Raw genomic sequence first — 14798 nt, forward strand, 5'->3', positions numbered from 1 at the left:
TTGCGTTGAAGACCCAGCCAATCCAAGCTGCGTTTCCCCTCCCTACCAGCGCCAAATACTTACCTCAGATATCTCAGCATGTCTTCGTGGATAGAGGCAAAGTCGACTGCTCAGCATATGAATGATGTAGGGAAATACGATGATGCTATCAAGATACTCCAGGACTTTCTTCTCGCTGCCCGAGGTGACGATCAACTCTGTGCTACGGCAGAGCTGGGAACGGTACTCACCAACCAGGGATGTCTCAAGGCTGCATTTAACACTCTTGAGCATACACTAGAGAGCGACGCAACCCTCTACCCCTCGGACCATCCCTTTTGTCTTCAGCTGAGAATGCAAGCTTGTCGGCTACGTCCTATTGTTAAAGCTTCATTCAATGGAGTTCTACAGGAGGCATCTGGCATTTACCAAACCTTTTCTGCCCTAGATGGCATCGGAGATCTTGATACTTGCAGGGTCAGTTGAGTTCAAACATGTTTAATGTTCATATTTACCCCCAAAAGACGTAATTTACGTTTCTGTAGACACTGACTCGTAGCATCGCACAGATCAGCATCAACATCACGTATACTGCGCTTCTCTTCATGATAAACGACCTCCACGACCGGATTTCAATTCATCAATTGAAAACTTCCGTCGCTTGGCAAATCCCTGCTTTCTGGGGATTGATGCAAGAGGGACGGGTAAGAGAAGCTCTTGCCGTGGCCCAGAACTACGTCCGTCTTTTAAATACATCAACAGCTCAGCAAAATGGACTGGAAGATATGAGGTTTTCCTCTGCGATCGAGATGGTTGAATCAATCATAGAGTCGCCAAATGCGGTGCCTGTTTGGAAAGCTGCAGCCGTCGGTGAACTACTTCACCTTAGAAATAAGGTTAATGAGCCTGGATGGGAGCGTGTAAATTGCTTAGAAGCGGAAGCGATTCGTTTGTTCCAATCCGAAGGCCATACACATGCGGTCGTGGACATCAGACTTCGACAGGCCTGCAATCGAGTTGGACAAAGCTTCCTAAATCTCACAACGGAACTTCTGCAAGAAATACAAGGCTGTTTCCAAGTCTACGAGAAAAACAATGCGCCAGGCCCTTACAGCAGGGCTGTCACTCTCGTACTCAGCAGCATACCCCCGGGACAAGGCTTCGACCTAAGAGTTTCGCTTCTGGACATCTACTCTCAGCTCTCTGATATCACTGGTGCAGAGTTGGAGCATGTCGTTTTGAAAGTTCGGCATCTGAGCAACTGGTTAAGCCATTCTACGAGGTCATCTCAGGTCATCGAGTCTGCCCGCAGTATTGACGAACTCATCGACGTGAGAGACTGCAGATGGGTGAAAGGCATGATTGCTAACATTACCTCCAATGCATACAACCTCCTTGGTGATGGTGACAATGCATTGGAGTGGGCGAAAAGTGCAGTCGACAGGTGGGGAGAGGTATTTAGACTCGAGAGAGCCGGCGCGACGCTGATGGTTCTTTTGGCCATGTTGAACAAGTGCGGTGGATTGCGCCCACCTGGAGTGAGAGAAGCGATCGATTTTGCAGAAAGAGAAATCTCTCACCATCTCGGTGACGGTTTGTTTCTTGCCGCGTTCGAGAAAATGGCTGTCCTTGCTGGGTCGATATTTCTACCCAAGGGCGACGAGAGAGGGGGCACGTGTCTGGATAGTATGGAAGAATGTCTTCAAAATCTTCCAGGAAAAGCTACTCCCGACGAAGTCAATTATTGCAGAGCTCAGCTACACCAATTGCGTGGTCAGATATTAATGGGAACTGAGCTAGACCATGAAGTGACTGACAGCCGCAACGAACACTTCGAGCAGGCGGTCGCATTCTATATGAAGGCCCGGAATCCTGTAAGTGCCGCCTGTGCCCGGCAAATACAAGCAAACGCGCTTTATACAACCTTCCAAGCTCGTGTGCCGCCGTCCTGGAGCGTGCTTCGACGTTGTATCGAGCTGAGTGATATTGCGAAGGATGTCTTCGAGGCACTCGACAACACGCTTATGCTCGCAGAATCGGCGCGGTTGTGTGGATTCTTTCAGTTCAAGGCATGGTCGCACGGATTTGTCAGTGGTGATACTGCCCTGGCATCATTACGGAAAGCAGATCAGGCTTCGGCAGAGCGAAGAGCTGAAGTATCTATCCTGGCTAGTTTCGAAGCTGTATCACGGAAGCAGAAGTTCGTCATGACATCCGGCATAGAGGACACACATGCCAGGGCACTTGCCGTCTGTCAGCTAGAGGGCAGGATGGCAGATCTATGGAGCTGGATCCAGTGCGCCAAAGCGAGGAGCGTAGGTGACCAGCTCACAAACCAATTTCCCATCCAAGCGACACTCAACGACGATATAATGCGGGACCCCGAGATGAAGGCGCTGTGTGAGGAGGAAGAAGCTGTGACCCAGCAGATGACCGCCGCGGACCCTGTTGTGCGGCTTAAGCTGCGTAGCGATCTGCATCTAATTCATGTCAAGATGGCCGGCTATCCACTCCTTAGACAGGCCCTCGATCTACGGAAGAGCACCCCAGTTTCTATCTCTGAGATACGTGACTTGGGACAAAAGATGAAGTGTAATGCTGGAGGGATGGAGGTGGTATTTGTTGACTGGGTCGATCTTGGTGGCACTATATGGACCGTTGCTCTCAAGAGTGATACTCCTCCACAGGTTGTGAGCTGCGGGATCACCGTCGGCGAGGTAGAGGCTTGGAAGCAGCAATGGCTCGACGTTCAGGATGGAGGACGCCTGGCTGCCTTTTTCGTTGATGATGAATACGACGAGGATGAGCCAGATTACTGTCTGAGGAGTATCGATAAACTAGTTGCTTCTCTGCACGACTTGACATCAAAAGGGGAACTTCTCGTCTTCTGTCCAACGAATGTTCTCCATTCGATTCCGCTCCATGCGCTTTGGGTGGAGGATAACACACCCGTGATCCAACGCAATCCAGTTATCTACAGTGCGAGTTTGACGACCTTCTGGCAGTGCTACCGGCGCTCTGAGCTCACCGGGACTATCTCAACGGATCTTGGGTTGAACATGGCAGGTGTCTATGAACCTAGGGGCGACCGCAAGTTTTCGTCAGAACAGCACGCGGAGCAGTTGAATGTCTACACTACCCTGGATCAATTGGCAGAACGGTATGGTGGGAAATCCATTAGTGGCCAAGCTGTGACGGCAGAGTGCTTTAAGCAGATGATGGAAACCTCAATTATGTTCCACTTCCATGGCCATTGTCGTCTTGATCAACCCACACTTGGAGACCAGAGTCTTGAGCTCGCCGACGAGCTCCTCCCGATTCGAAGAGTGTTTGAGATGAAGCTTCAGAGTCCGCACATAACGCTTGTAGCGTGCGACTCTGCGCTGCAGGTGATTTCTGCCGGCGACGAGCCTCTCGGCGTGGTCACGGCTCTGCTCTGTGCAGGGGCCAGTTCAGTGCTGGGCACAATTTGGCCCACGTTATCGAGTACTGGTAGGGATTTCAGTGGCGAGTTCTACTCCGACGTAGTGGACCAGTACAGACAGTCACTGAAAAGAGGATCATCCCCAACCATCGTCAATCTGGCTGAGGCTCTGCGGCGGGCTGTGCTTGCTTTAAGAACAAGGCGCAAAACTCGACAGCCTTATCATTGGGCGGCGTTTGTGCTCCATGGCTCCTCTTCCATCACACTCCCACACGCATTTATCCCAGAGCGCCGGGTGAATACGTGATGACGCGTAGAGGCTTCCTGAACCCGTTGATAATACGTAATCGTCCGACCCGGCTGAGATGCTCCAAGATGCTAGCTTATCTTGAGTAAGATAGTAAACGCTAAGCAACCTTGAAAGCGCCCTTTTTACTTATATTACCTCCTTTAGCTAATAGAGCATAATATGACCCTTATGGCGTAAGAGGATGGATTCTTTATTAACGTTCAAGTCTCGAAACATGAATTTCTAACTATAACTTGACAGATTATATTAACTAGCATAGATTCTCAGATGAGAAAAGCATTATATTTAACTCCATTGTTCAACGCATGAATGTCCTGGCAGTAACCCAACTGCAGGAGAACAGCTGCGATACAGAATCTGCTTTATCATCTAGTCGATAGTAGTAATGCCATGTCTCTCCTTAGCCTCTGTTACATTTTTCCTCCATCTGGGCTTCAGCATATAGATCAGAATTCCCAACCCAAAGATTACACCAAATATTCCAGCTAGCACCCTAAAAGTCCAAGTATATCCTCTATATTACACCATATCTATTAGTTTATACGCCATGCCAAAAGAGATAATATTCTTAATTTTAATAACTATAACTAGTCAGGCTACTCACCTCGGAGCTTGGAGCATGGCGCAGGACACCGCAAGATCTGCCTGAGCTCGAAGCAAACTGGTTGTTCTTAGTTAGATGTCTGACAATACTTTATTACCTAGGAAGAAGCTATTTTCAGAAATTCTGGCTTTTAAAAGCTATTTACCACGCAGATAGTGGCGCTTAGGTGGTAAGGAAGTCAGCTTAATACTTAAGTTGATATATTTCTTTATATCTTTCCGGCCATCGATTTACAGACCAATTATTCAGAGAACCCCAGGTTCTTTTACCTGCCGTAGATACTGTTTCTAAAAACCCGATTGGCTGAGTAACAAAATCAAGATCTGAAATGCCTCGGTGTCTTGGACCCACAATACTGCTCCCTCGCATGTTGGTCCGGCACGGATATAAATACTGACTTCACTTCACTTCACTTCAATACACGCGCCAAGCTACCCCTCCTAATCTCCAACCTCCAACTCTATCTTTCATTATTTCTCAACATCTCATGCTTTGCCTTCGTTTACCACAGAGTCGCCATGCCACAAGACGAGCTACCCAAAAACGCCGCTCCGCCGAACAATCCTGAACCTAAGAATGAACGCGCCGTCTCACTGGTCGATCGCTTCTCATGGGGCAATTTCACCTGCACGCAGTCCACAGGCGGCGTGGCCCTGATGCTATCAAAGAGCCCTTATTCATTTCGCGGTTTACATACCATTGGCGTCGTTGTGTTCATTCTCAACCTCGTTCTGTTTATTCTCTTTTGCACAGCAATGGTATGCCGGTTCGTACGGAGACCGGCTAGTTTACTCAAATCGGTGACGAAACCGCCTGAAGCGTACTTTACAGGCTCGCTGTGGCTTTCGATAGCGACGATTATCATGGGGATACAGAGTTTTGGTGTTCCTCACGCTGGATCCTGGCTCGTCGATACCGTTCGGGTTCTCTTCTGGATTTACGGGGCTATCACGCTGACGTATAACGTTGTTATCTTTGTGGTTATGTTTTCTCTCGCGCCGTTTGCGCCTGGTAGCATGAGCTCTCCGATGTTTCTGATGATTTACAACGCTATGCTTACCGGAACTGTCGCTTCGGTAATCGCAGCGGATCAACCTCCATCAGAACGAATGCCAATCATCGTTGCCGGCATTGCTTTCGAGGGTCTTGGCTGGATCCTGTGTCTCCTTTTTCTTCCCCACTTTGTCGGTAACCTCCTTGTCAACGGTCTAGGTCCCGTTAACCTAAGACCAGGCCTCTTCATTTCCGTGGGTTCTGCAGGCTACACCATCATAGCCCTGATCGGCTGCGCAAAAGCGATCCCAGATGGACACGGCTACTTCGCGAAGCATCCTACTGCAGCAGAGACGCTGAACATTATGGCATTGTGGGTAGGAATATTTCTTTGGCTGTTCACCTTTTGGCTTTTTGCAATTGCCGCTGTTGCGCACGTGCCCATTTTGGTTTCAAAACTCCGCGGGGATAAGTCCCGGCAGCAGATGAGTTTTGCGCTTCCATGGTGGGCAATTGTCTTCCCGAATGTTGGGTTCACGATTGCTACGGTGTATATCGGGGAAGAACTAGAATCCAGCACCATATCCTGGGTTGCCACTATTATGACTATCTTGGTGTTTGCAGCGTGGTTGATGGACATGTATTTGCATATGAAGTCGATATTTCAGAAGCGCATTATATAGATAGTTGTAGAAAATAGAGAATGGAACGCAAGTCCAGCGCGTAACTGGCCTTTCCCATTCGACTCGGCCACACTGTTTATAGCGAGGTCTGAGATTTTCTATAGAAGTGTTTACTGGATATAAGGTTAAATTTTAGGTATCTTCTGTCCACAAACATATCCCATGCAGTTTTTTCTACCTGAGATGGATACGTTGATTGTTAAATATGACAAGGGAAAAAGCACTAGGCTTTGCCCTACTACCTTAAAGAGACCTCGGTGTGATAAATCAGTCAATATCTCAGAGTGAAAGGATTGTCATTACTGTATTGAAACTAGTTAAAAGGAACGACTATACATGTTTCAATTTACCAAAGAGAATGACAGAGTGTGACAGCTGTGCAGAAGACATTAAATAATTCCTGTTTGACAGTTCCCTCTTTGTTGAAAAGTGAGAAACCATCGCGTATCCACCCCCCCTTCAATGCACTCAGCTCCATCAGGACATGGTCCACCTAGCCCTTGAGCTCAGCGGGGATATCAACACACTTGGGGTGCAGCTCAATGTTGCGCTGGCTCCACCACGGGTTCTTCGCCGCAATCGAGATCAAATCTCGTCCCTCCACGTCGGAGTGAATACCCAAGTAATACGCCACGTAGACGGTGAAAAAGTGTCCGTAGAAGAACTTCCTGAAGAAGTTGTCCTAGTTGAGATCGATGTTGATGAACTCAATGTTCTTGTTCTGCGGAATGTCCTTGCTGCCGAATAGACCCTCGAGAGTTTTGACCTTGTCCTTGGTGTATTGATCTGCGTTGGAGTCAAGGAAGGTAATGATGGCTTGCTTCTCAGAGGGGTTGGAATAAGCCGCGACTTCGGTGTGAGAGAACTCGTGTAGGAGGTTGCGGTGCGTAGGAACCATGGCGATTTCATTAAAGAACATAGTCGTCTGCTTAAGAAGCGTGACGTACCAATCAGCGGTACTAAGCAGCGCGATGCGACTGTTCTTTAACCTCTCCGCAATAGCCTGAGCCTTCTTCAGCGTAGCCTCATTGAACTCAGTCTTCAAGAAGTTGACTGAATCCTGGAGTTCTTTGTGGTAAGAAGAAGGCGTGAGCTTGAGCTTGTGGAAGAGATCTAGGAAGATGGAGAAGAACTGCTGGACGTGGTACAGAGGATACTCGCGATCTGCATGGCGGAGCTTGTACAAGATGATAGAAGTATTGTGCTCCTCACACAGATGAGCAATCTTGCCACCGCCCGAAAGAACAATCAGGTTCTTCTTCCCCGTCATCTCGCGCATAGTTTCAAAGAACAGACATGGCTCAACGGACCAACCACTGTAGCAGACAATGATAGCCAGCGTAGTGGGGTCCTTCATGACATTGCGGTCAACAAACCAGTCGAGATCATAATCGTTGATGACCTGAACGTGAAGGGGGATCTTCTCGTTGAGGAAGAAGCCCTTGACGATGTCGGAGACGACAGAGGAGCAGCCCATGCCGTAAAAGACAAGACGCTTGAACTGGCCGGATTCGATCCTCTGGCGGAGATCGGTGTTGAGTCTGGAGAGGTCGTATTCATGGCCCCAGAGAATGCTCTCGAAGAGAGGGTTGCCGAGCATGGGCTGGAGACGTTCAAGACGGGGCTGCATTTTGGTGGTTGGCTCTGAGATATTGGTTAATAGGGAGATTCAGGGTATGGTATTGTGTGAAGCTTTACGCACTGGGTTTGATAGTAATGAAGTTTGAAAGATCACACCTTGTACGGTGAGAAGAGTAGTCAAGTGATATTGGATACGATGATGGAATTGTTGTTGTTGATGATGAGGAGTAGCTAACCTGGGTTCTAGAGCTCTTTATATACACATTTACATCCCTCATTCAATCTCATGGACGCATAGAAGGCATTTCCTGATCTGTTTGCCGACGTCCATCTCGACTTGTTCCGCCATTACCGCAGTGAAATTGATGCTATACCAGTGGATTCCATACCACCATCACCATGATGATTATCAATCTTCTCAACGTCGTCAACATCTTGAGGAACTTCCGTTAACTGGAGGATGTTGATCCTTGGAACATGATGCATCCCAACAGCGTCGTACATACAATAGTCTCCACAAGTGCAAGAATTCTCATGCTCGAATAGGTGCGTATCTCCGCTTGAGCCGTGTCGCAAGCTTCTACTACTTTGAGTATCATAGAGCGCCTCGTGATGTTTCGTGCCGTAAAATTCGCATCAATTACCCCCTTTGTATCAACCCCTGAAGTTCTCCCCGCGCTCTCATTGAGGGATACAGGAGCCGTGATGATTACTATCAGGAAAACTCTATTCAACTACCGCGCGGACATGGCCCGAATAATTGCCATAATGGGATTATGGAGGGTCTCATGATGGGTTGTTGTGGATAAAGGGAATATCATCTACCGCTCGAGCCGTGTTTTGAGCCGCAACCTTGATCCCATCAAGGATGCTTTCACGATGATACCTATCGGCAAGAATCAGATCATCTTCGGTAGATCATCTTCCGCTTAAAATTTCATTTGAACTATGATGCTTATGGTATCATGGAGGGCATCGTAATGGTTGTTGTCGGAAAGTGTCAGATCATTGCGGTTCCGCGTTCCAGGTTTTAAAAATGTTTCAGATTATTCACCACTTACAGTGGCATTATGAGTCTATACAACTGCTGGCAGTTGTTAGCTCATGCTGTTTCCCAGTATCAGTTATTTCCTCAAACTGTCAAGGGATCACTTTTAGTGAACACCCGAGTTGATACAGATTATCAGTATCTAAGCTGTCTTTTAAGATCATTGTCATGGAGAACAGTAGACCCCCCTCAATTGCTGCCATTATACGAACCATTGTGACTGACATAGGATTGTGAACCTTGATTTTCTGACATATTCTAATACATACTATCTCTCAGGTATCTTCATGACTCAGAATATGATAGATAACATACCAACACGACGTCATGCATATGGACCTACCTATAGTAGTAAGCCAAGATATCAACACCTCATAAAGATCGACAATTAGTTTTCCTTAGTTTCCCCGGATTCCCCCGCCCAAGTTAAAGAATTAGAAAGAAAGGGCAGTTTCAACTCGGCCTAGGCGGCGATAGATTAGCCTTGGCTCACACTAATGCGCAGAATGGGGGGCCGAGCGAGCCGTCCCGCCCCCTGTTAGACTCGTATCGCTTAGAAGTGGCCGCGCAATCTTTTCCCCACTAAGACCTATTCTCCGCCGATCATGCAGGTTTTAGTTGTCTAAACTTTATTCTCTCGGATCGAAATCCTTCTGGCTGCAGCTATTTCCTGATATAGACGTGATGTGATGTGTGTTGGCGCGTAGTTCGGAGCCGAGGCATTCGGCCCGCGCCGTTCGCCCGTGACAGAGAAGGACGGTGTGGCCTGGACTAGACACGGATGTCGCCTTTCTAGCCGGATACAGCATATATCTTGGGTCTCTTACATAGTCAGCTTCTCTGTGATGCCTTGTAAGATAGGCACAAACTATATAATATCTTGCCTGTTTTGGCTCAGGCCGTCCTAATATCACAATTTGCATAACAGCACTCAACTTACATAATTCTATATGAAATTGAAGTCACGCCGAAATGAGAATCCAAGCCACCGCGGAAACCAACTCACACAATACGAGGAACTGGGTTCCTCTGCTAGATGAGCCCGCATTCAAGCCCCGAAACATACACATTGTTTGTGTTGGGGCCGGCTTTTCAGGCCTCATGTTAGCTTACGAAGCCAAGTACAACGAATCGCTCCAAGGGTTCATTGATCTAACTATCTATGACAAGAACCACGATGTTGGTGGAACGTGGCTCGTTAATCGATATCCTGGTGTGGCAGTGCGTTTCTCCTATGAATAGACTCAACAGGTATAGTTGACTGACATATTCTCAGTGTGATGTTCCAGCGCACATTTACACTTTTCCATTTGAGCCAAACCCAGATTGGTCCAGTTTCTATGCTTCAGGGCCAGAAATATGGGCTTATATCAAGAGAACGTCCGACAAGTATGGTTTAGCTGAAAATGTCAGGTTTCAGTCTAAAGTGACAGAGGCGATCTGGAATGAGGCTGCAGGTAAATGGAATCTAAAGGTCTTTCAAGATGGCGAAGGAAAGGAGGACGAATGTGATATATTGATCGACGGGTCGGGGTTCCTCAAGTATGTTCACAGCGAGTTCAATCAGGATATCGCGAACTGACGGCTTTAGTAACTGGCATTGGCCTGATATTCCTGGTGTTCATGACTTCAAAGGGGAAATCGTCCACACCGCTGATTGGTACATCTCTCCACTCACCTTGCCGTCCTTTCTCTAACACCAGGCTCCCAGGAACCCTTCTATCAATGTGGCTGGCAAAAAGGTTGCAGTCATCGGAAACGGGTCATCTGGTGTTCAAGTCCTTCCGCATCTGCAAAAGACTGCTGCTCAACTGACAACATATGTTCGTACGCCTACATGGATATTTGCCAACTACGCGTCTGAGCTTACAAAAGACGGGACAAACTTCGCCTTTACTGAAGAGGAAAAGAAGAAATTTCGAGATAATCCCGCCTCGCTCTGGAAGTTTCGTAAGGAGATTGAGAACAGGTTTGTAGCAGCACTGATATCGAGAATCTTACTGAATTGCATACAGCCAAGACAACTTCTGGAACGTCTTCTTCAAAGATACAGCAGCTCAGAAAGCCGCACTCGAGAATGCATACAACCGTATGCGGGAACGTCTCGGCAACGACAAAGAGCTCTGCGAAAAGCTAATCCCAGATTACGAATACGGATGTCGACGCCCAACACCAGGCGACGGTTACCTTGAAGCTCTGCGCCAGGAGAATACGCGTGTCACTTTTGATCCAATCGTTCAGATCACCGAGTCAGGGATTCAAACTATACAAGACCATACTGACTTTGACATTATCGTCTGCGCAACCGGGTTCGATGCTAGTTTCCGCCGCTCGTGGACCGTGCAGGGGCGGAATGGTTATCAGCTGCATGAAGCGTGGGGGGAGTCGCCAGAAGCGTATTTTGGGGTTGCAACGGCGAATATGCCGAATTATTTTATCTTCATTGGACCGAATAGTCCAGGTCAGTGAACCTTAAAGCAGTTGGGTTACATTACTGATAGTCGGCAGTGGGTCATGGATCGCTTCTTGATAGTGTGTTTTGTGTCGCAAAATGGATATTGAAGTGGTGTAGGAAGATCGCAACGGAAGATATTAAGTATACTCCGCTCACGGACTCTGCATGATGTGATCGAATACGCTGACGTTACAATAGGTCAGTTTGTGTGAAACAGCAGGCATTGGATGATTATAACGTCTACCTGCAAGAGCTCCTCAAACGAATGGTGTGGACTGGATCTTGCAGAAGTTGGTACAAGAACCGTAAGAAAGAGGGACATGTTACCGCTGTATACGGTGGAAGCCGGCATCACTTTCGAGGTATGTCAACTTAAGTCCCTACGCTGGAGATTTCGTGTTAACCACTTGTCTTAGAAATTCTTGAAACATTTAGGGTGGAGGACTTTGATATTGAGTATAGATCAGTTAACAGATTCCGTTTCATGGGTAGTGGGAGGACTTTGGGGGAGTCAAGAGGAGAGTAATACGTGCTAAAGTAAGGGTCTAGTTGGTTTAATGGGAAGTGTAGATAGTCTAAGGAACTTCTAAGTGTGGAGACGGAACTCGGGTTACACAAGCCATCCATCTTTGGTGATTCGTAATTCCCGGCAGTACCATACGTGACATATCATATTGTGACCCAAATGACGTGACATGCAGTATGCGTGATGACCAAAACATCGCCTAGACGCGTACACAATCCTTCTCGGCCTTTCGGTCCCACGTATGATATGTCACTCCTGGAGGAGGTGGACACCCGAGCCGGGGCTTCCTCGTGCGGAGAGGCGGAGGATGGTGATATCGGTAGTTGAACGGACGAACGGATAGAGAGAAGGGATCGACGAGGGATATATACACTGCATTATATTACTTTTGATATCACACCACCTCCCAGAACCTACGAGAAGCTACCCAGCGCCAACTAAGCATCGACGACTACACTATGAATTCCACCAATACTGCTTCAGCTATACCCGCCATGAAGCTGAACGATGGAAACAAGATCCCAATGGTCAGTTATTGCCTCGCAAACTCTATACAATTCGATTTAACCTCCGATAGATAGCGTACGGTCTAGGAACTGCAAACTTCAAGAAGGGAGGAAGAACAGATTACGACGAAAACGCGTTTAACTGCGCCCTGACTGCTATAAAGAGTGGTTTTTATCACCTCGATGGGGCTTCAGGTATGTTTTTCTAATGCTTCACGCACTCGTAACTGTTCTCACATGTACCTAGCGTACGGGAACGAGGAAGAACTCGGTGCAGCTATCAGAGCATCCAGCGTGCCGCGAGAGAAGCTCTATGTTGTCACCAAGCTCAACGGCTGGAAGAAGCAAGACGTACAGAACGTTTTTGATACCTCGATGAAGAAACTTGGGCTTAATTATGTGGACTTGTATCTCATCCATGCACCGTTCTTCGCGGAGAAGGCTGAAGATTTACAGGAAGCTTGGGCCACCCTTGAAGCCATCAAAGGGTCTGGACGTGCTAAATCGATTGGTGTGTCTAACTTCATACAGGAGCACCTTGAGACCATCCTCGCCACAGCTAAAATCCCACCAGCCATCAACCAAATTGAATACCACCCCTATCTACAGCACGGTAATCTTATAGAGTACCATCACAAGAACAACATAGCTTTATCGGCCTATGCGCCGTTAACAGCTATTATCCGCGCTAGACCAGGTCCTGTAGATGCCCTTTATGCGAACCTGGCCAAGAAATATGGTGTCACGGAGGGGGACATTGCGTTGCGTTGGTGCATTGATCAAAATATCGTGGCTATCACGACGAGCTCGAGTGAGGAGAGGTTGAAGAGCTATATGGCGAATGTGTGGAGTTTTAAGCTGGCTTCTGAGGAAATTGAAGGTATTTCGATGATGGGGAAGCAGAAGCACTTTAGGGCATTTCAGAATCAGTGGATTGCGGAGGGTGACTGGCGATAGACTGCTGAGAATCGTTCCTAGCTTTGGCTTTAGATGAGAGAAGAGTCTAGTAGTTATAAATACACTGTGTTCCCCAGTCCAGCGCCACTGTTTGAAGACTATTTCATACTATATATAGTAATGTCCCGATTGGCTACGATGGGAGACTTAAGTGGCGTCTATATAGGAGTAAGTCACGCGGGATACCATTTGAGAGCTTAGGAAGATATGGAGGCGTTTCCTAATGAACAAAGACATTGTAAAATGCCGCATGTATAAGCCACAATAATACCCAATTTGGTGGCTGGTAAACCCTTGCTTTAACTGAGATTCTTGACACTCGGTTGAATCGTACTTTTCGAGCCGGTTCGGCTGGGGCTAATAGTATCGCACAGAACTTAGCAACACAGAGTCATGAATTAATCCTTGTGCTTCGTCATATACTTCATACTTCTCTTCCGTCCATAGTACTTCTCGTTAGTCTCCAGAACAGCCAATTTCTCCATTTCCTGTTCCTCCTCCTCGTCCACTTCAGGAGCCATCTCCTTCTTCGGTTCCCTCAGCTTGAGAGGATCTTTGGGCTTTGCAGCAGCCCCTTTGCTGCCTTGAGCCATCTGTTCTGTAAAATCATCATCTTCACCATCATTGCTGATACTGCGAAGCGACTTTGCAGTCTTGGTGACATTCAGATCACAGTTCAGATAGCCTGCCCCTTCTCTGCTTCGATTCCAGGCCTCAAACCCTAGAATGTACAGAAAGTTGTCCATGATGCGGTCTTCCCACTGTATAGGGTCGAAACCAGCCTTGGAGGAGAAAGCTTGACCTGCAACCAGAGCCTTGATGCATTCAGATATCTCATTCTGTATTGCCTCGGCCGTGCTTGGTATCTTGCCGTCATGGGCTTCGATATATGGCTGGAATCGCGAAAGATAATTGTGGAATGCTATGGGGACCCAGTACTTATAACCATCTTCAGAGACGAAGTCTTGGGGAAAGGACTCTATAGCTCCGAGAAACCACATGATCGAAAGGATAGCATCGATGACATCCTGCCAGTCTCTGTTCAGGTATCTCCACCGCGAAGCATCTATCTCACGTTCTTTCGGTGGATGTGTCTGTGGCAGCGTTGCCAATTGGAGCAGTACATCGACTTCTCCACATGCGATGAGTCCTTTGATGCCCGTGATCCGCTCAGTGCCGCTGAATACATATCCATTCGTAGAAGTCCACCGCGTGATCTGCATCGCAACTGGTCGCAGCTGTCCCTTCCCCCTGACAGCCCGACTAAGAGGTTGGATATGAATCGCGTCGAGAACTCTGTCCGAGAAAAGCTTCGACTCTGAGGTATTAACTCTTGGTTGAGAAGTCTGGGCCTCGCCCGCAGCTATCACCTGAGCAGCCAGAGTTATTGCGAAACGTCGTACGTGGGGAACCCATTCTTCTCGGGATTCGCGTGGGACAAGAATAAGTGGTTCACGGTTACCATTTTCTGCTGTGAAGGATTGATAAGAGCGTTTGTACCATTGATCTTGACGTTGAGAGTGGGTGGCAACAACTTGGAAATGCTGCGACAAAAGAGCCTTTAGCTCGTCGCCGATGGCTTCGAATTCCTTCATGGCCAATCTTTGACAGCTTCTTTTTCTGTGGTAATTTATTGTGCAAGGTCCATTCTGCTTATGGGGGATTCCACTCTATTTAACAGTGTGTTGGTCATAGCTGCTCAGCCACGCCGCTTGACTCATCTGACTGAAAG

General features: G+C 47.7%; 6 protein-coding genes across 6 annotated transcripts; 4 read left to right on the plus strand and 2 right to left on the minus strand.

Annotated features, from left to right (window-relative positions):
• The first annotated feature begins 10 nt into the window (after window positions 1-10).
• On the plus strand, window positions 11-3991 carry FOIG_01825 (uncharacterized protein). The gene is made up of 2 exons (XM_031198814.1): window positions 11-456; window positions 549-3991. Exons 1-2 carry the CDS (start codon window positions 79-81, stop codon window positions 3708-3710), a joined length of 3540 nt encoding a protein of 1179 aa, XP_031070851.1. The 5' UTR covers window positions 11-78; the 3' UTR covers window positions 3711-3991.
• Window positions 3992-4835: 844 nt separating this feature from the next.
• FOIG_01826 (uncharacterized protein) lies at window positions 4836-6086 on the plus strand (the record flags this gene model as incomplete). The annotated part of the gene is made up of 1 exon (XM_031198815.1): window positions 4836-6086. The coding sequence occupies one exon, from the start codon at window positions 4836-4838 to the stop codon at window positions 5991-5993; it is 1158 nt and encodes a 385-aa protein (XP_031070852.1). The 3' UTR covers window positions 5994-6086.
• A 589-nt stretch (window positions 6087-6675) lies between these two features.
• FOIG_01827 (uncharacterized protein) lies at window positions 6676-7623 on the minus strand (the record flags this gene model as incomplete). The annotated part of the gene is made up of 1 exon (XM_031198816.1): window positions 6676-7623. One exon carries the CDS (start codon window positions 7621-7623, stop codon window positions 6676-6678), a length of 948 nt encoding a protein of 315 aa, XP_031070853.1.
• A 1971-nt stretch (window positions 7624-9594) lies between these two features.
• On the plus strand, window positions 9595-11603 carry FOIG_01828 (uncharacterized protein; the record flags this gene model as incomplete). The annotated part of the gene is made up of 8 exons (XM_031198817.1): window positions 9595-9843; window positions 9899-10164; window positions 10214-10282; window positions 10334-10591; window positions 10638-11083; window positions 11131-11218; window positions 11276-11439; window positions 11494-11603. 8 exons carry the CDS (start codon window positions 9595-9597, stop codon window positions 11601-11603), a joined length of 1650 nt encoding a protein of 549 aa, XP_031070854.1.
• A 458-nt stretch (window positions 11604-12061) lies between these two features.
• FOIG_01829 (alcohol dehydrogenase) lies at window positions 12062-13066 on the plus strand (the record flags this gene model as incomplete). Its single annotated transcript, XM_031198818.1, has 3 exons — window positions 12062-12130; window positions 12181-12304; window positions 12357-13066. 3 exons carry the CDS (start codon window positions 12062-12064, stop codon window positions 13064-13066), a joined length of 903 nt encoding a protein of 300 aa, XP_031070855.1.
• A 199-nt stretch (window positions 13067-13265) lies between these two features.
• Window positions 13266-14690, minus strand: FOIG_01830 (uncharacterized protein). The gene has a single exon (XM_031198819.1). It carries the CDS (start codon window positions 14659-14661, stop codon window positions 13465-13467), a length of 1197 nt encoding a protein of 398 aa, XP_031070856.1. The 5' UTR covers window positions 14662-14690; the 3' UTR covers window positions 13266-13464.
• Between the last annotated feature and the right edge of the window lie 108 nt (window positions 14691-14798).

The sequence above is a fragment of the Fusarium odoratissimum genome (assembly GCF_000260195.1).
Source record: "Fusarium odoratissimum NRRL 54006 unplaced genomic scaffold supercont1.2, whole genome shotgun sequence".
Taxonomy (NCBI): domain Eukaryota; kingdom Fungi; phylum Ascomycota; class Sordariomycetes; order Hypocreales; family Nectriaceae; genus Fusarium; species Fusarium odoratissimum.